This window comes from Chroicocephalus ridibundus, chromosome 2, assembly GCF_963924245.1.
Source record: "Chroicocephalus ridibundus chromosome 2, bChrRid1.1, whole genome shotgun sequence".
NCBI lineage: Eukaryota > Metazoa > Chordata > Aves > Charadriiformes > Laridae > Chroicocephalus > Chroicocephalus ridibundus.
Window position 1 is genome coordinate 101,787,373 of NC_086285.1, and position 26,622 is coordinate 101,813,994.

A 26,622-nucleotide genomic window follows, 5' to 3' on the forward strand; every position below is an offset into this window, starting at 1 on the left:
AAAGAAAAAATATCAATAGTCTGCATGCACCAAGATGAAAGCGAAAGTAAAAGTGAATGTCACCTTGTTCTCTTTTTCTGCTGAAGGAAAAAAGTACATTTTTATAATGAACTGCGAGATAGCCAGACCTAGTAAAAAACCATATTTGCATGCACGTGAGCATGCAATATATACATGAAATCTAACATACTTCCGTGTTAAAGGAGGTGCAAATAGTTTTAGGGTACAACATTCTCCAGTGTCACTTGTTTAGCATTTAGTAGTCGACTTTGGTTTCTCTAGCGAATTTCTTGCTTTCTCTCTCTTTTCCTTGCTCTTCGTTTGTACCCGATTTTAGGTGGAGGTCGAAATGTGTTTTCCATTCCAAAAAATAAATAAGCCCTTTGAGGCATTGCTTAGCTGAAATATGCTTAATTTTTTCATAACAGAGGAAGACAAGAGTAGTTTTGAACTGTTTTAATAAAGGAAGCAGAAGTTAATGAGCATTCCTTAGCAACCTACAGTTATCTTTTAGAGAAATTAGTAATTTTAATTATTGAAAAATTAGCTGTTGTGGAATTCTCTTTTTAGCAGCAATTTAACAGAGATATGGTTGGTCTGTTTTAGTCCATTTAAATCTGACTTTATGACAAAAGAGTAGCAGAATGTGATTCCTCTTAACTGTACATTTTTACTTCAGTAATCTTTGTGGTCTGTTCCTCATATCTTGTTTAAAAACAGACTGATCAAAACAATGATCAATTAAAAAATGCTTGTATGGAATATAACAAATACGGACATTGTTAAACTTTTAAGAAATTTAATGTCGCTTAATATTTGCTGACGAACAAATCTTGTGTGATAAATTTAAACTTTAGAAAAGTAATCTGGGATATAGAAATAACAACGTAAGAAGGCTATTGTTTTGAAACAAATCTCAAAAGGGGAGATCTTAAAGTGAAAGTGGATAGCTGGTGTCTTAGCAGCTTTCAAAATGGCAATAGTGTAACTTTGATGTGAAAATATGCAAATTGTTTAAAAGATCAGTACAGAATTCTAGCTTTCTTGTATAATTCATTTAATCATCTTTCTATTCACATGACAAATATACTGCTTCCCCAAAAAGCGACAAAAAAGAAGAAAGAAACCTCTCATGAAAACCAAGAAATTAAAATTTTAAATCCAGGAAGTGAAGATTATCTGGTGGTCCCTATAGTAGAATAACAAATTGTCTATACCTTTAAGGGAACCGTTTGTTTTTTAAAGTGAACACATGTGTTAGAGTGCTTACAACTTCGTTATTAAGCACAGTATTGCACCACATGTGAAGATCTGATGTCATTATCCAAAACCAAATCAACAGAGACAACACTCACCGATTTCTAAATTAAGATATTTGAGAGAAATCATCAGTAACTTAAAATTAGTCTGAAGACAACGTCCATCTTGTGTATGCTGAAAGCCTTCATCAGTAGTGACTTTCTAGATCCCTAGAAGTCCCAGGGAGAGAGATGGGAAAAGTCCCATCGCTGATCTGTTGTAATTGGTATGATTTGCTGCCTCGTAGCTTTCACTCCTGCTGTGTTAATTTGAGTGACGTGTAATTAAAATGTATGTGCTATACAAGAAGGCTGTCAGGGAACAAACCTCTCTACCCCTTAAACATGTCTCGGCTAATTTCCCTTGTCCTCCATCTACAAAGGAAAGGTGAGCTGCCAAGTACGCACAGTTGAACACACAAGGAAAATTAGCTCACTGGAGTGCCAGTTCTCAAAAAAAACTTCCACAGAAGGTCTAGCGGAGCCTTTGGTGACAACCTCAAGTCTGTTAAGTGCAGCAAGGTGTGCTGCCTTTTCTCCCATGTGCCAATTTCAGAAACCTTGTTTCAGGCACCTGTCAGAAACGGGTTGTTTGCCACAGTGTACCTAGTGTTAAATGGATAGTATCTAGCCATGCTTTCCTTTCATTCCATCAAACTTGAGGTCAGGGGCTGTGTGGGTGAGGCTGCCAAAAGACCACGGTTTTCAGGGGAGCTGAGAATAATGGCAAAAATTTCCACAGAGTTCTGAGACTAGTGTCCCTGCTTGGCAGTCATTTATGGGCTTGGTCTCCAGGGTCATGTATTTCCAGACTTGGAGAGACAGAGGCACGAGATGGAGGCAGAGTGAGTTCTGCCAATTCCACATTCAGGTTCAGTACTTTCCTTGACAGTAGGAATATTGTTTTAGAGAGGAGAGGCTGTTTCACTAATCTTGGCTGGACCACCATGGGTCAGAATTACTTTGCTTTTTCTTTTCATGCGTTGGGTCTTGGGTTCTTTTCCCAGCTTTCCAATGAAAAAGGTTAGCTATAATTTATGACTGGGCACCCATACCTCTCTTCTGAAATGGTGAATATAGAAATGGAAACACAATTTACTCTTCTCCAGTAGTGTGGTGAGCTTATATGGTTTGTCAAGTCAACTTTCCTGTAGAATGCAAGAGTAAGTTTCTGGTAAGAAATCAGTCATCGGTTTCTTTGAGTAGGCTATTCATATGGCTAATTTGGACTAGAAACATGGCTGTTTTGTTAAAAATGCATATATAACTTCAATTGTTGGCCATAGTGGGACCTGCAGAAATATCGTGGACCATTTCTTATCATGCCTTCAGAGAAAGTAAAGCTACGAAAGGGATAATTGCACACCACGTAAAACCAGAGATGGGGTTATCTCATTGTTGCTCCCAATGATTTGCTCTCAGTTCACAAGGATGTCGTTTAATCTCATCAAATGAGACGCTCAATTATTGTATGTGTTGCTTATAGTATGCTGTGATGTTCTTGAGAAGGTATTATGCTTGCAAAGACTTACTGTTACTGTTTCCTGCTGGCAAAGATTCCAATTAATGATGCGCAATGTCAATTCTTTGTTCAGATATGGCAGTGTGGAGGAAGTCTTGAGATCCACCCATGCTCACATGTTGGTCACGTTTTCCCCAAACAAGCTCCATACTCACGGTCCAAAGCTTTGGCAAATAGCGTGCGTGCAGCTGAAGTGTGGATGGATGAATATAAAGAACTTTATTATCACCGAAACCCCCACGCTCGCCTGGTAAGTTCAAGTCCATTGTTCTGGGAATTTCAATAGACTTTGTTTTCAATGAAATAACTATTAATTTCGCTAATATTTAACATAAGTGCTTTTTATGTTTCTTACTTCTTCTGAAACTTTTTCCCAAACATAGAATAAGTGTATATACAGTTAATTTTTAATTCCTTGGAAAAAATCAGAAATTCTGTAAGACTAAAGAAGGCCACATTTGTGTCAATATTAAATGAATGAATGAATAAATGAAAGAATGAAGTTAAGCAAGGTAACCCAACTAAGGAGGAGCTCTTCAGTCTGAAATTTATGCTTCTGTGAAACAGCTGATACAGGATTCTATCAATAAAGAATTACAGAAGAGACACACAATTAGTGAATGTTAATCAACAAGGTTCAATGGACAGTAGATCTTTAAGTGAACAACATGGTAATAATATTTAGCAAAATTACCTGTTCTTGTGATAATTGTAAAATGTTGGACTGATGTAAGACAAAATGGATTTTTCTGTCTGATTTACTGCTACACAATATCTGACTAAAAAAAACCAACCAAACAAAAAAAAAACCCAAAAAACCCACAAACCAAAAAACCAACAAAACAAAATCAATATTGCAAAGATTAAATTAATTAAAATCAGTTCTGGGAACTCAGGTGAAAATGTTTCTAATAAAAGGTTTGAAGTATCAGTTCTGGGTGTTTGTTTTTTTTAAAAAAATGTTACTAATTGCATTTTCTGTGAGGAAGAAAATACAAGATCATTTGTTTGCAAGACTTTTCAGGAGATAAATACTGTGAAAGTTGAGTAGGTCAGAACAGCAAAGCGGTGTGCAAATTCATAGCTTGGATATATTTATCGTGAGGGGCCTGTAGACTGGAAGACAATAACACTGAAATATCCTCCCAATGTCTAGAAATGACTTACATGAACGTCTGGCACGAAGTCCAAAATTCAGGCCGAGAAGAAATCGCTCTCTGCTGTTGCTTGTTTCTGGAGGTGCTTAATCTTTGCATGGAAAGTTTTCTGAGTGGGGGCTTTCTGGTTTTGTGCATGGAGGGATCTGCCCTGAGGTGGGTTCCTGGGCACCCACCTCCGGCTACACCAGACCAGAGCTTAGGGACCAGGCAGGGTGACAGGGACCTCCCTGCACATTTGAGTGGCCTACCCCAGTAGACATGCTGGGAGAAAAAGCGCTCTTGAAACCGTTAACGCTTTTAAAAGATGTGCGGGAGGACACTGGGGAAGCTGAATTTGGTTAGCTTCCATCTCGTGTTCCTTTGGATTAAACTGGGTAATTAGATTATTATAGTCTACACATTTGTAATAATTGTTTTACTTTAACATCATAAAAGCCACTTAGGTTTTATTATTAGAGTCCGACTTCGAGAGAAATATGGGTTTTGTGTATCCGAAGATGGGAGCTCACAGGCAATGCCAGGCTGGTTCTGCTTTTCGTACGCAAAGAGAAAACAGCAATAAATGCTGACAGTTTTTCTTGTAAAGTTCTGGGCAGCTGATGTCTGTGATGACAGAACTTCAACTTTAAAGGATGTTTGTGTGTTAGCATCGGAAGCTGTGCCTGTTGGCTTATTGTGAAACAGTGGATGTAAGGTGAGACTCGAGAGGTTTGGTTTTTTTGCACATATCGAAGCTGCTGCCAATGCACTCTGGTTTCTGTAATACTCTCTGCACCTCTTGTCGCTGCGGTTGAGTTCAGACCCTTTTACTTCATCTAACCCAAATATTCAGTTCCATAGCATAATGGAAAAATGATTGATGCTATGGCTGCAGAGTTTGCTTCCGTAAAGTTTTGCTTCAAGATTAATGTTCAGACCTCGGAGCTAATATGTCATGCTGTTTGTTTATTCAAGCAGGCATCTCTGCCTCTATTTTGCATCTGCTTTTTGTTTTCAGTGATATTTCCACATCTTTGAGAAATGCAAGCGTATTTGTGGTTTGATGGAGTGCATCAGGTGACCTGTAAAAATCTGGGGGCTACAAATGGTAGCTCATGCCTGGCTGTCTGAAGTCCCTAGCCAATACAAAGACAGATTTTTGAAGACAAACATGAAAAGACGTGAACTCTGCTCCAATCTGTAGACAGGGAAAAGTCCGCAATGAAAGCTTGTCTCTGGAGGTTTAAGATTTCATACTCCCCACCCCGCAAAACTATGAAGTTCAAAGGAAACATTAGCAGATTATACCAATTTCATCAGTTAAGTGTAAAACTGTCTGTACAGGTAACTCGCAAATGGATGGTGGGATAATTTAAAACTCTCAAGATTCATTCACTGCTTTTGAGGCTTTTCAATTACCTAGCTAAAGGAAGTTTTATTTTCCAATACGCCTTCTCAGTTCCCAGCAATCTGTATTCAAGGACTCCCTTACTTGCAGATTTAGGGAGTTTTCTCAGGCGAACTGTTTTCTAGAATATTTTAAAGTTTTACATGCACTGTTCCAATTCTTTTTTGTCAACATTTAACAAATATAACAATAATGAAATCAAATCCAGCACCCAAACATGGGGATTTTTCCTGGCTAAAAGTCCTACTCATCACTTTAGCATACGGTTCCTAATAACGTATACAGATAATTTAAAAGAGAGCATCTGTTCTGGTTGGGGTGGTTTTTTTAATCATTTTGTTTCTTTGGTATTTTTTTTTTCCTTTCAGGAACCATATGGAGATGTGACAGAAAGGAGACTCCTTCGAGAGAAGCTGAAATGCAAGGACTTCAAATGGTTCTTAGAGAACGTGTACCCAGAGCTTCATGTACCCGAGGACAGACCGGGCTTCTTTGGAATGGTACGTGGCTGCTGAGATGGGGCCTCCTCGTGGTTCTCTGAGCTCTCCTGCTAACTCAGTATGAAGGTATTTTCATGCCAAAATCAGTTTGGGATTTTGGTAGAATTCAGTTAGAATTGGTAGGCTTTAAAATGTGGTTTCTGTCAGAATCTTTATTACAGGGGATGCTGCCGTTTATGAAGGAGTTCTGTGAGAGGGGAGGAGAACAGGTACTGGCGCCATGAATTACACCTTCCAAGTGGTGACATCTTGAGAGTGTTAAAGGCAGCAAAGGATGACTTTTTTTTATTTCTTGAAACACTGCATAGCAAAACAAAGAGAGCACCAAAGTGTGTTAGTTCTTAGTTTTCAGCTTGAAAATAAGAGTGTGCTTTGAAACATGTATTTGCACATTTTATCTAATGCAAACTATGACACTCTGATGATGGGAGAGAGTGCTGGTGCTGCGCGCTCCCAGATCACACGGGATTCTTTATGTCAAAACCAACACGCTAATTTTTAATCTGGAGGTCACTTTAGACCGGCAGAGGTTCACTAACAATTATTCATTGGTTCAATATCAGAATCCTCTTCCTCTTTTTTAAGAGTTGACAACTTTCTGTGCTATTTGCAGTTTACTTTATAAAAATATAAATTGTAGCTCCATGTGTATATCACATTACTGTAATCTCATTTGGAAGGGATGAAGGCAGAGATGATGCAGCGAAATACCCTCAGAAAAATCAGCAGATAACTGCTGTGTGTCTTATTAGAAAGACAAGACCGTACCTTTCTGCCAGGCAAAGATGTATAAAACGCCTTCCTGATTACCAGTGCCACGTTGACTTAGAAGTACTTTTGCTGGTAACTCGGTCACTCTGTGGCTGTAGCCGAGCCGCGTTCCCGCACTGCTCCATCGCGTCCGGCCCGTATCGTATCGCAACAGTCTTGCCTTGCTGCCATCTGCGCTTCAGTTGCTCAGCCTTCGCTGGGTCTCCTTCAGTGGAGGAAAAAACCTGATGGCTGTGAGGGTACAAAACAAGACAGGAACCGAGCCTCCCCTCTGTCTTCCCTGAGACCTTTGTTACCTGTTGGATGAAAAAGATCCTGATGTGGAAATGTTGCCGTTTCCCACAGGGAGCTGCATTTCCCACAGGGAGTTGTCAGAGCTCCCACAGGGAGCGTGTCACTTGGCAGCAAAGCCCTTCAGAGCCTTTGAGGGAGCAGCCGCCCTCCTCCGTCTGCCTTGAGTTGGTATCTCTGTGTGATCGCTGGCATGAAAGGTGATACCCACCCGTTATCCAGTACCTTGAACAGACCCCGGTACAACATCGCTTCGTTTTTTGTTGTTTTGTGCTGGATCGTGAACTGACAAGGTCAGAAAGAGTTGAAGAGGCAAGATGTTATAAGACTTACCTTCCAGGAGCATTTCAGTAACCTTATCCTCCCCTCCACCTCCATCCTTCACGCTCCAAAAGAAAGCCTAGGCTGGTGGCAGTGATAGCGCCTCAGCCCCCTGGGGAGGGGAAGGGGTTTATGCAGTTTCTTTCACAATTTAACTGCACGTGTCATCCTCAGGAAAGGTGTTGACAATACCTAGAAATAATAATTCTTTTTCAGAGCCTCTTGAGGTATCCATGGTGTAATTTAGGTGTGCTCTATATGTTTCTCTAAAAAAAAAAAAATTCTTAAATGCTGTCATCTAGTTGTGAGCATAATAAGAATATACCAATTTTTTTTTTCAGGAAGAATTTAAAATGTGATTAAAATAGTTACACTCTTAAGAAAGTGACAGTGCAAAATGACACCAACTGATTTGTGGATATTGAGTCCCACCTGCTAACTTCAATGAATCATTGATCGTATTCTTTACTCCTGCTTTAGCTGTGTAGTGCTTTTCTGGTTCACAAAAATACTGTGTTTAAAAGTGTCAGCTTTGTTAACAGCTCAGCTTAGTGTGAGGTTATTTAATTATTTAATTGTTCAAAGAGATTGCAAAGGGATATGGGCATTTTTCCCTCCCTTGAAAACCTTTGCACTGAAGTTGCAAAATCTTTCTAAGATTACCCGTAGGTCAGCCATATGTTATTGAAATAAGTGCAAAAATTATTGAGCAGCACTCGGTGCCATGCACTGACAATTAGACAACTTGTGCTGATTTTTTTGTCCCTGATACATAGATAAATTTTTACTGTCTGTACTAAGCTTCGTTGTCTAAAAGGTTGGCTGCCTAAAAATTTATTTAAACATACAGAATTTTGAATATTTTTGCTGAACTATGTTTGCATTCTTATAAACTGCCTGAAGCCTACAAATGAGGCCCTACTCCTTACTAGTAAAATTAGTACACTTTATACCAAAATCAGGTAGCATAAGTAAACCTGGAATGCCACAATGCTGACTTCACTCAGTACCCTAAACAAAATCATACTTTGAGAAGCGGTGCTATCAATATTACAAGTGTTCTCGCTCATGAAATGGTTTTGTTTGGTTTGTTTTGTTTTTTTTTTTAACTTAAGTCAGATTTTTCCATAAAAGTTCCAGTACTGGAATAGTGGAGTGAAGTTCAAAATATAAAATTTCAAACCTTAAGGCTACAGAGGCCATTATGAGATGAGATTTTTGACGAGATAGCAGCATTAGATATAAAGATAACTGCACGGACAGCTTAAAAAAATAAATTGCCACAACTTCAAGGGCTATTCCATTTTTTGCACAGCATCTTTGTGGGTGCACGTCATAAGTCCCTATTCGCTATTTTAATGAAAGAGCAAAGAAAATTTGGAGAGGTTAATGTGACTTCCCATATGAGGTCCCAGTACCGTTCTGTGCAGTGGCATATTAAAGCAAGGTGAATGAGAAGCTCCTAGAGCTCTGAATGAGCATGCATCAAATTTTTTCTCAGGGACAGGGTAAGTGCATAGGCACGGTCTATCTTATATCTATATAAAGGTATAAGGAAGAAATTTTTTTACAATGAGGATGATGAGGCACTGGAACAGGTGCTCAAGGTCAGGTTGGATGGGACTTTGAGCAACCTGATCTAATGGAAGATGTCCCTGCCCATGGCAGGGGGGTTGGACTCAGTGGTCCTTAAAGGTTCCTTCCAGCCCAAACCATTCTGTGGTTGTATGATTCTGTTTCCTTGCTTGGCTGGAGCAGGTGCCATTTTTGAGCCATGCAGAGCCTTGGGCAGCTGTACAAACAGCGTATTTCTCGTTCTCAGGCTCCACACAGCTTTGAAACTTTATGTGGGACGGGAACTAAACATTTTGACTGTCATTTTTAATATTTTTTTTGTGTGTGTGTGAATGAAGCTGGTAGGCACTTAGTGGGCTAAAATAATAAGATGTCAGTGTTTCTGGCAAGACTGATGATCCCTTTTAGGTCCTTGTGTAGTGCACTGATGTCTCTCTGACATAGTATCTGCTTTGGCCATCCTTGAGTGTGCACTTACCAGCAAAGTGTGTGTTGTACTTGTGCTTCGGCTGGTGTGAAATCTTAAAAAGACATGAACCCCAGGTCTGTGGGGCTGTCCACCTACATAGTCCAGACTAGGTCTGTTTACAAATCTCCGCTGCCCTGGGGAGGGATAGTGTGGCCACGGCTGGGAAAGAGTTTGAGCCATCTTGTGTGTTTAATATTAGCACTGTGACATTGCCGTGTTGTGCAGCTAGGTGAAGATAGGGGAACTGGGCAGTGCTATGGTCTCTTCATGTTACTGGTGGCTGTGGAAATGCACAGCTGCAAAGCAAGGGAATAGTCAGGGTTCCTCTCCCCTCTAAGGTGTACTAAGTATAGCTGGAATTCAGGGGACACATCTGAGGATAAAGATCATGGTCAGTTGGTGAACTTGGCATCCAGATTGCTTTTAAAAGACAGCGTTGGCACAAAAATCAGCATTTTATCTCCTTTTCTCTAAGTTTGATCACTTGGAAGTAAGACTGTATTATGTTCTGCTACAAGGAAGTTTTTCTTTGTACTTCTCAAACTGTTTCTAGCTGATCTTTATTCCAGCTGAATGTGAAGCAACTAAGCTGACAGATGTCTGTTGTGACTATCTAGCTGATGGCTATTTTCACCACCTATTTTTAAAGGCATCTGTGACTGAATCAGTTGGGAGATCAAAACTAGAATTTTTTGCATTAGGGCCTTCCTTTCACATTTTCCCCCAAGACCATCTTGTCTTCAATGAATTTCCAAATGCTTAGTCATAATTTTCTTTTTTAGACCAGATGTAACCTAAAAAAAAAAAATTCAGGAAGAAATATTTTAAGCCTTTAAAACTATGAAGAATTTTGTTTTGCTGTCACATGAAAGAGAGCATTTTGTAAATTATCTAAGTAGTACATGACATATATGGACAGGATTACAGCAGAAGAGAGCTTCGCTGTGTGGCTTAAGTTTTGTAATCAAAAAGACTATTGCATGTCTGGTGTTACAAGTTTTCACAGGTAGCAGGCTCCAAAACAGCCTTCTCTAGGGTATACCTATAAAACTGCATTCTAATACGATTTGTAGAGCTGCCACTTGAGATTGAATTGGTACCCAAGGTTATAGCTGACTAGACCTGGAGATCTGATGCCCATTGCAGGCAAATATGTACCGCTCCGTCGGCTGTACAGCCTCTGAAAGCTTGAGACAGACTTCTTAGAAGAAAGTTGGAGGAATTCAAGTGTTTGATATTAATCTCGAGTGAACACATCGTCACTTGAGACATGTGCTTGTATGTTCTTGAGGCTCCCAGAGAGAGATGGACTTGCTGGGGTGAGCAACTCAATTCCAACAGCAGTATCCCATCATCCATTCCTTCAAAGGATCTTAGTCATCAACATTGCGTACCCATTTCAGCATTGCACTTAATAAGTTAACAGAAATCTGAGAATATTCACTTCTCTCTTCCCCCCCCCCCCCCCAAAAAAAAAGGCTTGTATGAAATAGTATACAGTCAGTAAAATTGTTCCCTGTGACTGCTCAGGTTACCTTTGAGGTAAAAGCTTATGCCTGGTCAGTACAATGAAGCTGTTGGCTTGCTACAAATTCATATCTTGCTGTGTCCCACAGTATCATCTGCCCATACCACTAATGCATCGGCACCAACGCCGCTGTGGCGGAATAAAGAGGATTCTGATCTATTTTGTGGATGAGGAGAAAGGTTGGCTGTGCTCCACTGGCCATATTTATCAACTAATGTAATGAAGTTTTAATGTCAAAAATCTGTTGTTGATGCTGTGCTTACAGTTATATGAAATGGATTTTATCTTAAAAAAAAAAATCAAAGAATTATTTACATAATGCCATCTGCATTGCGTTGTTACAGGCAAATGTCCGGATGTTAAGAAACAACAGATTTAAATTTCTACAAGAAGTAAGGGGTGAAGGTCTGAGGTGAAATATCTCAGTAGTTGCTGCTTATTACCTGTCCCAGCCTCTAAACAGAGTAGTAATTAAAAGGCACGGTAGAGTACACCTGCAACACTTGAATGAGAGGCAAACATTGTAGAGACGCAGTCAGTAATCTTGCATGGGCAGAACTTTTTATAACTGAACTATGTATTTTAATGGCAAGGTGATCAACATTTTTCTTGCTTCTGTTTCTCTAATGCAGCATTCTGCAAAAGAATTAAGGTAAGTCACGGAGAAAATTTTGTTCTTTTTGCATGACTTGTTTATGGTGGATATGGGAACAAAGATAGCTTCAGAAATCAATGGATGATTGCTGTTTTGATAGAGCTGTTGCACGTAAAGGAACTTAAACTGTGTATTCTCATTTAACAAGAGAAAAATATTACTTTCACAAATTCATACTTTTTTCTGCCTTGGAACAGAGGGATGATTTTTTTTATATCCTTTTTTACCCCCCCCCATAAATGGTACTACGATCAGATTTTCAAATCTGATTACTTTCAAATCTTTGTTATTTCAGATCAGGCTGTTTAGCAGTTTAGCATGCACTATTCCCACAGATTAGGTCTCGAACATCTATTAGGCTTCATGATGAATTGTGAGTATAAAAGAACATCTACCAATGTCTGATAAAACAAACTAAAGAACCAGGCTGAAATATGGACCGTGTACGTTTAAGAATATGTGTGCATGTATCAGATGCATTTATGCATGAAAGAGGAAAATGAGAGAACATAGGTGCTAGCATCCTGGGAGAACAGGCTCAGTTTTAAGCCATCTGAAATGAGGCTTAAGTTAATAATCTTTTACACAGCTTTCGTCTTGTTGAGTGCATTTGGGCATTGCGTAACGTGTGTGGGAGAGTTACAGTAGTTCTGGTGGTGCACGGTGTTTGAAAATAGGTTATTTGAAATTCCAGGCCACAAAAGGGAGCACGCGCTGCAGCACGTGCCGGGGGCTGACAGCGAAGGGCACAGGCTTGGAGCGGTAGCGAAGGCGTTGGGTTGCCTGGAAGGGCACCACCGATAAGTACTTTGCTACCTTTATCTTCTCGTGGAGTCAGGAGACAGTCAGGCAAAGGCATACGTTGTTAAACATACTAATGAGAGACCCTCTGATCCTGAGGACAGTCGCTGACAACAACTAAAACTGATTTATATTTTTAGAGATACAATTACCCTTTTTAAGTGGTTATGACTTCAAGTTGACATTTCTTGATGTAGAATGTGAAAACATGAGAAGCGTATTTATTGTTTGGTTTAGTTAGTTCCATGGTATTAAAAATAATCTGTAAAAGACACTTTCCTGGGTTTTTTTAAGGGTAATTCTTGCCTAGTGTTATGAAGGTAAACAAAATATCTTCTTTTGACAGCTCAGGGAGGGCTGTAGTGATTTAGTGTGTTCCCATCGAACCTTTCTGTAGAAAGGGTGCCCAGGGGATTTCTTTTGCTTCTGGTAAACTTGGATGCTAAAACTAAGGATGAATTTTTATCATACACCAAATTCAGACATTAGTTTGTCCTGTACTGAAAAATGACACCAAATGCATAGTGCAGACATATTCAGAGAGGAATTAAGAGGCAAAGCCTATAAGAGTAGGGCTTATGTCCTGCGTTTATAGGTTTGGCTCCGACAGGAGAGCCTCACAGCTCCAGCAGCCCTGCAAGGGGCCCCAAGCTGTGGTGGCTCGGTGGTCCTCCCCAGCCCCCCAGTGTACGGGTGTTGCCTTGGGCTGTCAGCCCAGGCGTGCCGAGAGCTTGGCTGTCTTTCAGCGGGAGTGGGCACAAAGCAGTGGAAAGAAGATGTCGGGTAGCAATAAAAAGTAGAAGCTGGGAAAGCGAAATACACTTAGAACACAAATATTTAATTTTCCAACTTGTGCAGTTTGCTCTGTGGTGGGTTTGGGTCCTGCGGGGTTTGTCTTGTTTGGTTGGTTTTAGCCTTCTGCAATCCCTTTGTGTCCGTTCATTCTCCGCGTTTGAGAACTGAGGATACAATTATCACGATGAGGGAAGAGTGTGGAAATTATACCTTGCTGGAACAACTCTTCCGAGATTTACTCTGCTTATTCTTTTTGTCTGTGATATAATTACACTCAGTAACAGGGGCATTCAGCTTGAACCTATGTTTACGGAACCTTTTTTGCTCTGTGTAATTTTAAATTTGGTTAAGTGGCTAATACTAAGAGTCAGTAATTGTTATGGCGTTGTTTAACTTATTTTCAGGTTTTTTTTGCCTCCTGAATACTTAAATGCAAATCCTTGTTAATTTGCCTGATGTTTTTAAAATCAGGTAGTGTAATATTTTAAAATTTAATCTAGAAGTTATGTACCTGTTGTGTCGGAGATCAGCAACACTCGTAATGAATGTTTAATATCACACTACTGTCTCTTTCCAAAGACATACCTTGCCCCCTTTCACGATTTCTGGTCTTAAAATCTGCCTGCTTGTTCAACCTCAAGAGGGTATTGGAGTCCTTTTGAGAACAAATCCTTCTAACGTCTCCCATTTGACAAACTGAGAAAAGTATGTAGTCTTCTTTTCCTAAGAAAATTGAACAAGTAGATCCTGGGGGGGGGAGGGGAGGGAAGCTAAAGACATGGCAGACTCTTTTGTTTTGCATGAGTTGCTGGCTTGTTGGGTTTCAACACAGCTTTTTATAGTTCCTACTAGTTGCTTCATTTGCAAATACACTGGAACACAGTGTCATTCCTAGGGGAAGCCGTTGTGTCTGGCTGCTTCAATGCCCAAAGTCAGGATGGTCCCAACAGTTTTATTTCACATTATTCTGAGAGAGATGTTGCCGTTGGATCTGTTTGATCTATTCCAATTAGTTTAAACCAGCTCTGGGGTATAAACCTCACATCCCAGCAGGATGGGTATAAAATGACTACAGCATATCTTCCTTACTTTAGATTAACGCTCTAAAATATTCTTTTGTTTTGATTAGCTGAAGAGTAGAGGAATGGCAAACTTCTGTTTTGATTATAACCCTACAAATGAACATAAGATAACCGGACAAAGGGTCATACTGTACCCATGTCATGGCATGGGACAAAATCAGGTAAGGTTTGTGTTTTATTTTCATTTTGACTAACGCTATGGCTGTAATGTAAGAAGTACAGTACAAAACATTGCAGTAGGACTTAGAGAACATGTTGCCACAGTGAGGTGATCTTACATGTAAATTTGATTCTTGCACTGGATGCTTTAATTTTGATGTCTCGAGGCCAGACGTAGGGTAAAAGGTGAAAGCAAAAGAGAAATATAATTCACAGGGAAATAGTTCTTATGAGATGACATTTTTAAAGTTATCTCTTGTTTAGCTAGCACTAAAAGATTAACTGAATTTACTGCAAAGGTACCAAATCACTGGATATCAGTGCTCTTGCGTCTCTGCTGATGGTGCGATGTATCTGCATTCCCTCGACAGCAGGCACCAGGCTGAGAGCAGCGATGCTCGCGGAGCTGTGCAATTAGTGCTCCCTCTGCTGGCATCCATTGGACAAACTCCCTGACTGCGATATCAACCGGTAAAAGAAAATATGAGATGACACGAGAGAATTGCAGAGCCCGAGGAGGGAAGGCGAAACAGTGTTAGAGAAATGGGCACAAGGCTGATGGGACACAAGGAGAGGGGGCCAAGGTGACAGAGGGCAGAAGTTTGGGACAGAGGTAGGGCAACAGGCGAGGGAGCAGGGCATGTGTGATAGTCGAAGGAGTAATTAGGAGGTACAGGGATGGATGGAGCGTGAAACAAGCAGAATCACTGGAGAGCTCTTTAGTGGAAAGGGGCAGGGGACTGAACGTGGGAGCAGAGTTACCAGTTGTCAGACAGGGGCATGAGTAGGGGTGACAGGTAGTAATGGCAAGAGAAAGAGTGGACAGCAGGAAGAGCTGTGTGGGGGCACAGAGAGAGGCTAAAATAAGACAAGAGGTAGAAGAAGTACAAGTGAGATGGGAAATGGAAGTCAGGATTGCTGAACTTGCACCTCCTTTTCCTGGCTCACAAATAGCTGTGAAACCTACCAGCAGGATATGTCTCTCCATTTCCTTCCCATCCCACTGCCCTTTTGACAGTCATTCTTAAAAAGTAACGGGCTGCTCCTGGTGGTGTGAATTCCGTAGCTCAGTTGGCAGGCGACAGTGGCAGGATGGAAACAGTCAAATCTTCCACGCATACATCCACCGCTGTTAGCTGATGGAACTGATGGTGACAAGGTTGGTCATCCTCTAGCTGTATTGATGCTAAGGAGAGCAAGGCACTTCACAGAGTTTCACGGATGTGTGACATCTGTGACAACAGACAGCCTTTAACTTCTGTTTTGTCCTTGGAAGGGAATGTGCCATCCTAATCCCAAGCTCTTCTGCCTGCTTTCCTCCGGTCTGCTCTCATTACTCCACTCATTACCAATACACAGCTTTAGAAGCAGACCCTCATTAGAAAGCTTCACTCCAGTCCCCTACCCTGCACCACATGTCACAGACAGCTCCAGTTTCTCCACTCCATGCCATTTAACACTTTCTTTTCCATGCTGGCTGGCTCCCAGTCTAACACCCTTGCTCTGTCTTTCCTCTCGCTTACTACCCCCACTAGATCACGTTTTGCTCCTTTTCACGCACCTTTCTTCTTTCCTGGCTAGCTCCCATTTTTAATCCTCTAGTCTTCTCCCTTCTCGTCCCTTCCTCCAGTTGGAGAGTTTGTTCCACCATTCATCAGTTTCTTCCTCAAATAACACTCCCTGCTGCACATTCACAGTGTCTCATGGTATAAAGGAATGAAGTTTATTCTCCAGAGTACAGCTCAGTAAAGTTATTCTCCAAAAACCTCTTGATAGGATTTAACATTAATGAAGGTTAACTTGGTCAGCCATATGTGTCTTACACTCCAGTACACCCATCCTCTGGCATGATATGCTAGTGGCAGGTGGCTGTTTATGTAGGGGACAACTGCAAAAGCTCTTTTCACTGGAAGCAATTCTCCACTTAAAGTGACCTCTGAATATCTGTGTGCACTGTGCCGAGAGGAGAGAGCTCTGTGCTCTCGATTATTTATAAAGTCCAGCACCTGCTCCCATTTTATGTCTCAGTAAGTAAAACCACTCTCAGAAAACTGAGATCTCTGGTAATTTGTTGCTATTTTTCCTTGAATCCACGGCCTAAGTGAGAGGGTTCCCTTTTGTGCTTTTGTGTAAGCAGTAAGAAAACTAACTGTGGGTTGTTTAAAATTAGCATGTTCATTATGGCAAGAAGATGAGGATATGACTGTGGTGATAGGAGATGAGCGTGTATAGTAAGAGAGGCAGAAAATACGCAAAACTCTGCCTACTCGGTGCTTGCACCTCAGGCTGCTGATGTTTGTGGATGTGTCTGCCCTGGTAGATGAGAATGAAAGGCTTTGAAATTCAACACCATTAAAGCCCGTTGCCCTTCTTGGTATGGTCGGGAAGCAGTACAGAGAGCACCAATGCGCAATGGCAGGAAGCCGACCTGATGTGGTAAGAGGATGGGAAACCACTGAGCAACCTGCTTTGTCTGACAGTACCTTCCCAGAATTCCCATTTGCAGCTGATAGAGTTGAGGCAAAGAGGGAGAGGCAAACAAAGAGCTCAGCAAAGCCCTTGGGTTTTCTGCAAAAGGGGTATCAGACCTGTTAACGTCTTTGCTGGCTCTTCCCATCGAGTGCAAACTTCTTGTATGCAGAAGAGTGGTACCCAGGTACGGAGAGGGATGGGAGCGTGTTTCAGGGTCTGGAGAGGTATCCAAAATCTGCCTCCATCCCTGGTACCACAGAGCATTGATGTAGCTGGGGCATATGCTGTAGATCGCCCAGAAGGGGTAGGCACTGGATAAAAGGCCTCATCAAGTTTTCCAGTAGCACTTAAGGGAATCTACTGGCTCTCTGAAGGAAAGAAATGCAGTAAGGCTACTAGTTATTGGGCCATGGATCAGCTTGAAAATGCTTCCTTTCTGCCCACAGAACCCATGGGGCAAGGAAAGAGCACTAAAAACCCTTTCTCCTTTTGAGGAGGAAGAGATTTATCTTGTGTATTACTGGAGCTTGAAAAAGCCCAAAGCCTGAAGTACTTCTATTTGAAGCAGTGTAGGGTAAAGAACGGTATAACGTTCATTGGGCAAGGAGGCAGGAATGCTTGATTGCTAATACTTAGCAATAAAACCCAAATCCTTAATGTTATTCAGAAATTAACCACTTTACTTGCTCTTCTCCTCCAAAATCTGGTGCGAGTCCTTGAGAGGCCATTCAGGAAAGATGTCAGTAGTAAGAACTGCTCTGACCCAGTAGCTGCTCCACCTACTCTTGGTGCATCCAATACAATTAGCAACTTGCAGGCTTTCACTGATACTGAATACAAACTGCTAAAAAGAGTTGTTATATCTTATAAATCCACTAATGAGCAAAGCTCTAAATGTGGCCTTGTAAAAGTGTCAGCTGTAAAAAAAGTGTCCATCCAGACACAAATGAGCAGGAGTGAAGCTGCTTCTTTATCCATGAGTCATAGGCTTAAAATGAGCTCCCTTCCAGCTCCCTGTGGCTTTCCATGTGCCAATCAGATATTGAACCTGGGAACTAAAGCCTGGAGACCATGGAAGAGCCCCTGCCTATTGGGGTAAGAAATAATAATAAAATTGGGCCAATATTACCACATTTGACTTTTGTTGATGAGACATTTCTGGCATAAAGCAAATGTCGTAAAGGCAGTGCAACCTACGTCATAGGAACAGGTCCTAGAAATAGGTTTTGGGGAAAATCAGAGTCTCCTGGATGTTATGTCAGCAGGTAGACTTCAAACTTCAAGTTGCCTTCTTGAAACACTCAGTTCCCTTTGAAGCATCACAAGTGAATGGTGGTGAACAGGTTGGTTCTGGGGTGGTCACTTACATCACTGCCCAAAGCCATGGAGGTCTACAAGCTGAGGCAGTGGACAGCATTGGGCTGTGTACAGCTGCGACAGCCACCTCAGCAGAGAAATTCCTGATTATGGTAAAAGGAGGGCCAGAGGAGATTTCATAGAATCATAGGATTGCCTAGGTTGGAAGGGACCTTTTAGATCATCTAGTCCAACCATCAGCCTAACTCTGCCAAAAACCATCACTAAACCATATCTTGAAGCACTATGTCTACCTGTCTTTTAAATACCTCCAGGGATGATGACTCAACCACTTCCCTGGGCAGCCTGTTCCAATGCTTGACAACCCTTTCAGTGTAAAAATTTTTCCTAATATCCAATCTAAACCTCCCCTGGCACAACTTGAGGCCGTTTCCTCTTGTCCTATCGCCTGTTACTTGGGAGAAGAGAGCGACCCCCACCTCGCTACAACCTCCTTTCAGGTAGTTGGAGAGAGTGATAAGGTCTCCCCTCAGCTTCCTTTTCTCCAGGCTAAGGAACCCCAGTTCCCTCAGCTGCTCCTCATGAGAGTTGTTCTCCAGACCCTTCACCAGCTTCATTGTCCTTCTCTGGACTCGCTCCACCACCTCAATGTCTGTCTTGTAGTGAGGGGCCCAAAACTGGACACAATACCTGAGTTTCCTGAAACAACTACCATCAGCGTAGTCTAGATCAGAGCTCTTAGACCTGAAAATGGATGACTGCAGGCTTTTTAATCACATGGTCCTGTTTACATTAAAACTCCATTTCCAGTTTCGCTTTCAAGGTTAATTAGCCTTGGTGCTTGTTAAGGATGGTTTTGTGGTAAGTTCAAGTATGTACAACATTTCTGAATTGCTACAGCCCCCTTCGCAAAGCCTTACAGTCTCTTTCTCCAGGGGTGAAACAAAACAAAGGAGGGTTCCTTCTCTCCCTCATCCTTTTATTGCTTTCCACTAATGCAGCTATACTATTGGTAACAAGCAATTTTCTGATGTGTATAAAACTCCCCTACTGAGAATAATCTAAATCAGATCTAAACACACATCCGTGCACTATAGTAATCTAAATTATTTACAAGCGTGCTAAATACAAACAGCTCTCAATCTCTGCCGCTCTTTAATGAGGTCCAAAATTTGGCAAGTATCCATGATAAATATAAAAATTTTAAGGAAGTCTTCCGCCATAATTGCTACAAAAGCCAAGATGTTTTACAGCATGTTCAGAACACCTCTGCAGAATATTGTACAACAAGCAAAGCCAGTAAATTGTCTTTAACAAAGTTCTGTTCTTGTTTAAAAGCAACTGTAGCTGATTTGCTCCAAATAATACCTTAAAATGTTATATGATAAAATGCTCATCCCCATGCATCCTGAGTACTTTGTAACTGGAAATGAACCTTGACCAAACTGCGTTTGAACTATGCAGTGTGCAGCTCCTTAATTAAAAGTAACATTGTTTTGTGACAACTGAATTAAGAAGGCATAATGTCAGGCTAGGAGCTGGTTTCCGTCCTGTCTTTGAGGGTGATCTAGAATGTGAAAGTAGAATACTGCAGGCAAATTTTGCAAGTTCCTTAATGCTGGAGTGTCTGTTTTCCAGGGCATTTATTCAGCATTTCATACATTTCAAGTGCTACCAAAGTAAAGCAGTGCTGTGGTGAGATTGATTTTTCTGTAAAATAGTAAGCAAGCGACGGTAGTTAAGGCTCCTTGAATATTCTTGGCAGGATTTCTCTCCACAATAGCAACTTTAATATGTGAACTTAATTATAGTATCTTAGTATATCCTCCTTATAAATACTTTCTTGTCTACATATGAAATGACTCTTGTCCTTTGTTTCTTCTCTTGGGTTTGTAGTTTTTCGAGTACACATCCCATAATGAGATACGTTACAACACCCGACAGCCAGAAATCTGTGCAGCAGTCGATTCAGGGACCGACTACTTGACAATGTACTTGTGTCAAGAAAATGTCCACAGTATTCCTGAAAACCAGAAGTTTGTTTTCAGAGAGGTAAGTGTGCCTGCTTGGTTTTGGGTTTGGTTGTTTTGGAAGTGGGTGAAAGACAATTGTTGAGGGGTTTTTTCTTTTTGTCTTACTGCCTAGACATCATGCAGGCCACGACATTGGCATAGATCTCTGAGAGAAATACGCTGTCTTGTCTTTTAATATCTGAACGTAGAACCAGGGTAGCAGCAGCGTGCAGGTGAAGAGTATGCCAGTCATAAAAAAAATAGGAAGATGAGAGGAAGGAAAGTGCCTTTTTTAACCTCAAAGGAGCTGGGAAGGTTGTCAGAGGTGTCTCTTTGCCCTGTTCACATCTAGTGCCTTCTGCAGGCTGCTCAGTTCTCTCTCACATCTCGCCCCTGTTGTCTTCTTCTGAGAACTGAGATGCCTCCATGTACCCCTTCCCCAGCCAGTCTCATGGCTGGCCTACTTCTGCTCTCCTTTCATTGACCTCTTTTATTTCCCAGTATTTACACCACCATATATCCCTGATACTTCATGTACCACCATTACTTTATGCTCTTCTCTGCTTTCGAGCAGCTGCTTCTCCTCTGCAGACCATCTCTCGTGACCCTCCGCGTGAGCACCAGAACTGCTCCCTGAGCTTTTCTGCAGCGTAATGTGCAGTTGTGTAATTTGATGCACCATCAAAAAATACCTTCTGCTCTACTCCTACCCCTACACAGGACACATCTTACTGGCTGTGGGGACTCAGCAAATCTTTTTTTCAACCGCCTACTCTCTAAGGGGAGAAATACTGAGAAATATGGAGTATATTTAATAAATATAACATAATCTTAGGAAACGTTGTATTTAGTAGTTTTTAATCTCTGAAGGAGTTCCTGGGTGCCTGAGAGAAAATAAATTGGATGAAAAATGATGGCCTTGGTCAGGTTCTGGAGTGTTATTATTTGGCTAAGGGAAAAGGTCACATAATATATCAAAATGGTATATTTACATAATGTGCCTGCATAATGCATCTAAACTCTACAGGCTCCATGGTTGACAAATTTCATGCTTAGACACTACCACCAGTGATAGGTGGCAGAATAAATCCTAAAGAAAAATATGAAAAATACTGTCCATTCACTAAATCTAGTCCAGACTGAAGCTCACAGTGGTATTACTGAGTAAAAAAAAAAAAAGCTACTTAAAAGGTTGACTTTATAAATGACGTTTCATTTTTAATGCTGACTATTAAAAAAATTTTTCAAGGTCATATGCATTAATCCCTAAGATGACACGTATTGAACGACCCTCAGTCGCTTCGTGAAATAATTGAGAAAACACAGGTTTGGAATACATCTATTTCCACTGCACTCCTAACCATTAACTTTTAGCATCTGAAACTTTAGGAATTATTTTAAGTCTTCTTTCCTTCTTGTAATAACTTTGTGCCTGTGTGGGATTTGAACGTACTGCTCTGCTCCGATTCCTCCTCTTCTATTGCATTAGATCAAAATCACCAGTCCCCACCTTTCAAGACAGGTGATGGGTGAGGTGTCGGTACCACATTTCTCTTGCTTTGTGCAGAGCAGTGTCAGACGCTGGAAAAGCTGTCCTTATAGATGTAGCATAATCAAAGATTTGAACAGCCTACCCAGCAGCCTGGCAAGAACTAAGTTCTTACGGGCACCGATTCAAAAACGAGTGAGGCAGATATTGATTAGTCTGCTCAAAAAGTTGAATTATCACGATGGAAAGAGGAAAGTCATTCAGAAGCTAAGTCTGTCAGCAAGCCCGTGGGCAAGCGCACACTGCTGGGCTTCAGGGGCTACGGCTCGAAGTGTAATTAGTGCGATACTCCTGACGATGGAAGGAGCAGACTTCTAAAGGAGTCAGGATTATGCTCAGAAACAGGGCGTTGGCATTTTTCTTTTGAAGCCACCAGAGGCTTTGGAGATGGTTAGGTGTGGGAATGTCACCTGGGCCAGAGGAAGGGTCTCGGAGCAGGGTGGTTCTCCACAGCTGGCTATGCTGCCTTTTGGCAGGTCGCCCTCCTAGTTGACCGCGCTCCTGGACTGGAGCGAGCAATGTGAACTGGAGATGAAATGTTCTTGGAGATTCCCATAATAGGAGGGCCCAAGGCCTCAAAACGTGTTCTTTAAGGTATCTGACTGTGGAGGCCTGGCAGATCCGACACCCCTGCGGCAGCTGTGCTGCCCTCCAGCAAAGCAAACGAACTCCACACACATCTGCAGGCTAGGGGCATGCTTAGATATTTTTTCCTTTTCCACTAAAAATATACCCTGTGAAGAAAGGGGATTTTTCTTTCTTTTTTTTTTTTCATGAGAATATATCCAGCATCTACACTTAGCTAACAACACTTACATTTTACTTGCAAGATGTGCAATAAGTTGGTGTATTTGGGCAATGCCTGTACTTGGCTTTGGTTTTCTCTGCCTGTATTCTGGTGCAGTAACAAAAGGCAATGGAAGTGAATGAAGTTAGCACATCCTTTACAAGCTTAGATGTCAAGACACAAATCACTCTAAAGCAATGTTAATCTAAGTTTAAAAGCAGGGTCTTTTGATGTAGTTTCAGAGCTCCTCAAGGCAGGCAAGGCAGGCCACTGCATGGCCCCCTGAGAAGGATATGCGTGATATTTATTTGTTATAGATGTCTTCAATGACTTTTAAAATACAGTGACATGCCTGTAACTTTTAAGACCTGAAAAGCAAAAATTATTTCTGTCTTTTGTAGGACGGTACCTTGTTTCATCTACAAACCCAGAAGTGCGTACAAGCCCAGTCAAATGCTCACAATGGTAACCCAGCACCATTATTACGACCGTGTACTAACTCGGACTACCAAAAATGGTTCTTCAAAGAAAGAAGTTGATCCAGATGTCATCTAGGATATAGCTGAATATGAAGATGTTCTCTTTCTAGTCAGCAGTTAGTCATCCTTTTGAAAATCATCACCTAAGTGATATATTTTTGTATGGAAAGAACTGTAATTAGTTTACAAGCCCTGAATTTTGTTTTCTGGAGCATTAAAAGGAGCTAAGCATTGAGAGCCACATAAAGTAAGTGGTGTGGTTATATCATGCCCCAGACTCTGCTCCTCTTCTCTTTATTTGGCAGCTACATAACTGCTTCTGAAGTGTCTTAGGTTCTTTTCACAAGTGACAATATATATATATTTTTTTTAATCTGCTGTGTGAAAGTAAGGCAGTCAAAATAATTGCACTAATGTTACCTGCTAATGACTTAAGATGTTTATTTTTCTACTAAAACATTCTGCAGTTGGGCCTTTTAACGGATACTAGTTAATAATTCTTCTTGTCTTTTAAATACCAAGAAGGTGAATGTAGGCCACATTCTGCCCCAAGTGACTACCACAAAACCCTCGCTGAAGACGGTGCGGATTTGCACATGAAGGCAGAGTAGGTCTGCATGGTTTTGCACAAATAACGATCTAGATGCATACAGATTGCACATGCTTGACAATGCTATACATAAAACGTTGTGACAATTTTAGATGCTCATGGCACTTGCCAAATTTCTAATCACGCTTAAGTCTGGTTTTGGAGTAAAATGGGGATTTTCTCATTTTTCTTAAAGAAACAATATTTAAAGGTGATGCTCTGGGAAAAACTATTTGGATTCACATGGATCTAGCTATGCAGCTGTGTCACAGACTGCATGACTGACTTTAACATTATGTGGATTTTCAATGTGCATCAAACTTTCAAGATCAGACCTAGCAATAATTCTTTTGACAAATTTCGAAATTACCGCTAGAAAAAACCTAATCTAAGAAATCATATCTTTCATTAAATTGTGTTTAAATGTTTCATATAAAAATTATTATATGAACAAAAATGGTTTTGCAACTAATTGATATGCTATGCAGCTGATATTAATACAAAAAGAATTGTCTTTCAGATATAACTTGCATTTTGTCTAGGAGCTCCTTTTCTGATAAGTTGGTTGTGTAAACACATAGAGTCCTATTGAAAGCATGGGGTTTGATCTGCACTGGTACAAGATGTTTTCTGCTGTGGTGTGTGAGATCTGCCTTACCCAGCCAGACAAGTAGCGTGTATAGCAATATATTTGGTCGTTGACCACCATCATTACAATGTTGATTAAAATGGTTTCAGCTCATAAGGAAAGTTTCTTTCTATATCAGCTGGAGGTGTGCTTATGTGTAGAAGCATGAAGATTTCAACCTTTTTCCCCTCAGAAGTCTTGGCATCTGTTTCAATTAGTTTTGGATGTATTCTGCTATTTGCCTTTGTTCATGTTTTCTATAAATAATGTACAGCCTTTTCTTTGAATCCTCATAAGCTCATGCCATTTTGGCAGACCTATTTATATGATTAGGGTGTGGGGGGAGGGGTTCCTGCCTGTAGGAGATGTGTATGTAGGTTCTTCCAAGGTCCTTCTAAACCCATGTAGGTAGAATGTTTTTGTGAGCACCTTTGATGTTTTGTCTCTGTGGGCTGGACTGCTGAAAATGATGTTAGAATTAATAAAATATTTTGTGATTCAGTAGAGTGGGAACTGTCTTTACAACTTCTTTTTTTTTTTCTTATGGTCAGTGTTTTTCTTTAAGAGATGAGAGAAATGATTAGGCTCTGATCCCTAGATGTGGCACTTGGGAGAAGACAGCTTTATTTTACGGTTTCTCACATTCCTTTTCCTGAACTCAGTAATTCCTCTGTTCACCTGCTAGCAGCAGTGGTATGCGCTTTGCAGAGCCACAAATCAAAACTGAGTGGCTGCATGAGAGAACTGTGAGAGATCTGGCAACACAGCACGGTTTTTCTGTCCATTTCTGCTTTGCCTTCTTGACTGTTTAAATTAATGAGAGCCCAACTATTACAATTGTAGACAAAACTCTCGTTGACCTCCCATGGTCAATGTAGTTTTCTTAGTTTTGAGACTTCAAGATTTCATCACCAGGTGGTGGTATGCAAGTGAAACTTGGTAATTAGAAATTATTTTCCATATGTCTTCCCACTCTGCACTTGTTTAGAGGGAAGTATTGATGTTTTGGGCTTCTGCTTACGTGCAGCTGAACTGTTTTCTCATACACCAGCAAACCTGCTCGCCTGGGTTGAATATTTGCTAGGCAAACACACTTATGTTGAGTTCAAAAGCAGACACTGAATGAAGCAACGTCACCGGCTTGCTCCCGCTATGTTGGACTGTTAGTCCATCTACTTACCACTTTGCTCCTCGAGATCCTTTTCTTCTTCTCAACCCACTGGACTTGTATTAATGTCTGGCTTCAGGTTTGGAGGGTGAAGGACTCCATCAAGCGTCTGAGTAGCAATGCACATCTTCAAACTTCCTTTTGCAGGAGGTCAGGGCTACCTGCTGAGAAATGGACTGTGGACTTCAGGCTTCTCCTCAGCAGAGAAGGGGCTGGATGCCTCACAGAAATGGAAAAATTGGAGGACTTCTGTCGCAAATCGATACTTCATCTGGTTCTGGCCTCCTAGGGCTCTCTTTGAAAGAGGGAGAGAGAGAGGAACATTTTCCACAGGGTACAAATCGAGAACCAGTAGGTCCCCCCTTTCTTGGTATCCATCTTCCTGTTATACTTAGAGCCACGTGTTTCCTTTCCCTTTTGCCACTAACCATGTGAAGCACCCATAAAACCAAAACTTGCAACTCAAGCTTATTGATAACCTTAGATTAAAATAATGGGATGCTGACAGTGCAAACTGGGAAATCCCAAGAGTCCTCCTTCCATTTTGTACCATCACTCCGTTCAAAACAAGAAAGTACGTTTTTTAAATATAGAGAGATCGACTGAACAAACTGTCCTAAGAAGGTATTGTCCCGGTGCCACAGTACGCTGTATAAAATTCTAGGGTAGAGATGATGAAATCTGTCTTCCAAATGGATTTTATTCCTTCCTCATTGCCTAGCTGTGAATACAACCCCTCCCAGGTTTACTGCCCATTTTTAGACATTATACTGGATCAGCGTGGTTCTGTGTTCTCCCATGTTCCTTCTCTTCCCCTTGTCCGCTGTTCCTTGGGTATCCCCAGGTACGGGGCATATTTGACACAGTTGAGGCGCAAAAGATTAAGCCAGGAGAAGTACTTCACAAAACTGAACTGTGCAAAATGTTTTCCCAGTTTTCCATATCTTGTGCCGAATGCACCTCATAAGGGGAATAGAAATATGCAAGGAGTCTTTAACCTTTAATAAATTACCTGATGGCATTATGTCCAAAATGAGAATTTGGCATTGTAAGTCCTGATTGAACTTGCTGATTTTCTGGAATAAAAAAAAAAAATCATCATTAAAAAAAATTGTCATTTAAAAAACTGTTTATTTCTTAGTCTTTGTATTCCTTTATTTAAAAAAAAAAAGAAGAAAAATAATTGCAATACAGATTGCAGTCTGGTGCATAATTCTTTATCGTATTTCTTTGAACTCATCAGGTAACTGTTTTGCCATTTTTTTTTTCTTTTACTCTTCCACTGTTCTCCTTCCATTTAAACATTG

At 40.9% G+C, this 26,622-nt stretch overlaps 1 protein-coding gene across 2 annotated transcripts in view; it reads left to right on the forward strand.

Annotated features, from left to right (window-relative positions):
* The window catches only part of GALNT12 (polypeptide N-acetylgalactosaminyltransferase 12), a 51,125-nt gene extending 24,829 nt beyond the window's left edge, over positions 1-26,296 (forward strand). For both annotated transcript variants that reach the window (XM_063326321.1, XM_063326322.1), the window contains 5 exons: positions 2,894-3,070; positions 5,736-5,867; positions 14,203-14,316; positions 20,000-20,155; positions 22,853-26,296. In XM_063326321.1, the coding sequence (XP_063182391.1) occupies positions 2,894-3,070; positions 5,736-5,867; positions 14,203-14,316; positions 20,000-20,155; positions 22,853-22,990 (717 nt within the window). In that variant the 3' untranslated portion in view covers positions 22,991-26,296. The remainder of the gene's footprint in view (positions 1-2,893; positions 3,071-5,735; positions 5,868-14,202; positions 14,317-19,999; positions 20,156-22,852) is intronic.
* Positions 26,297-26,622: the final 326 nt, after the last annotated feature.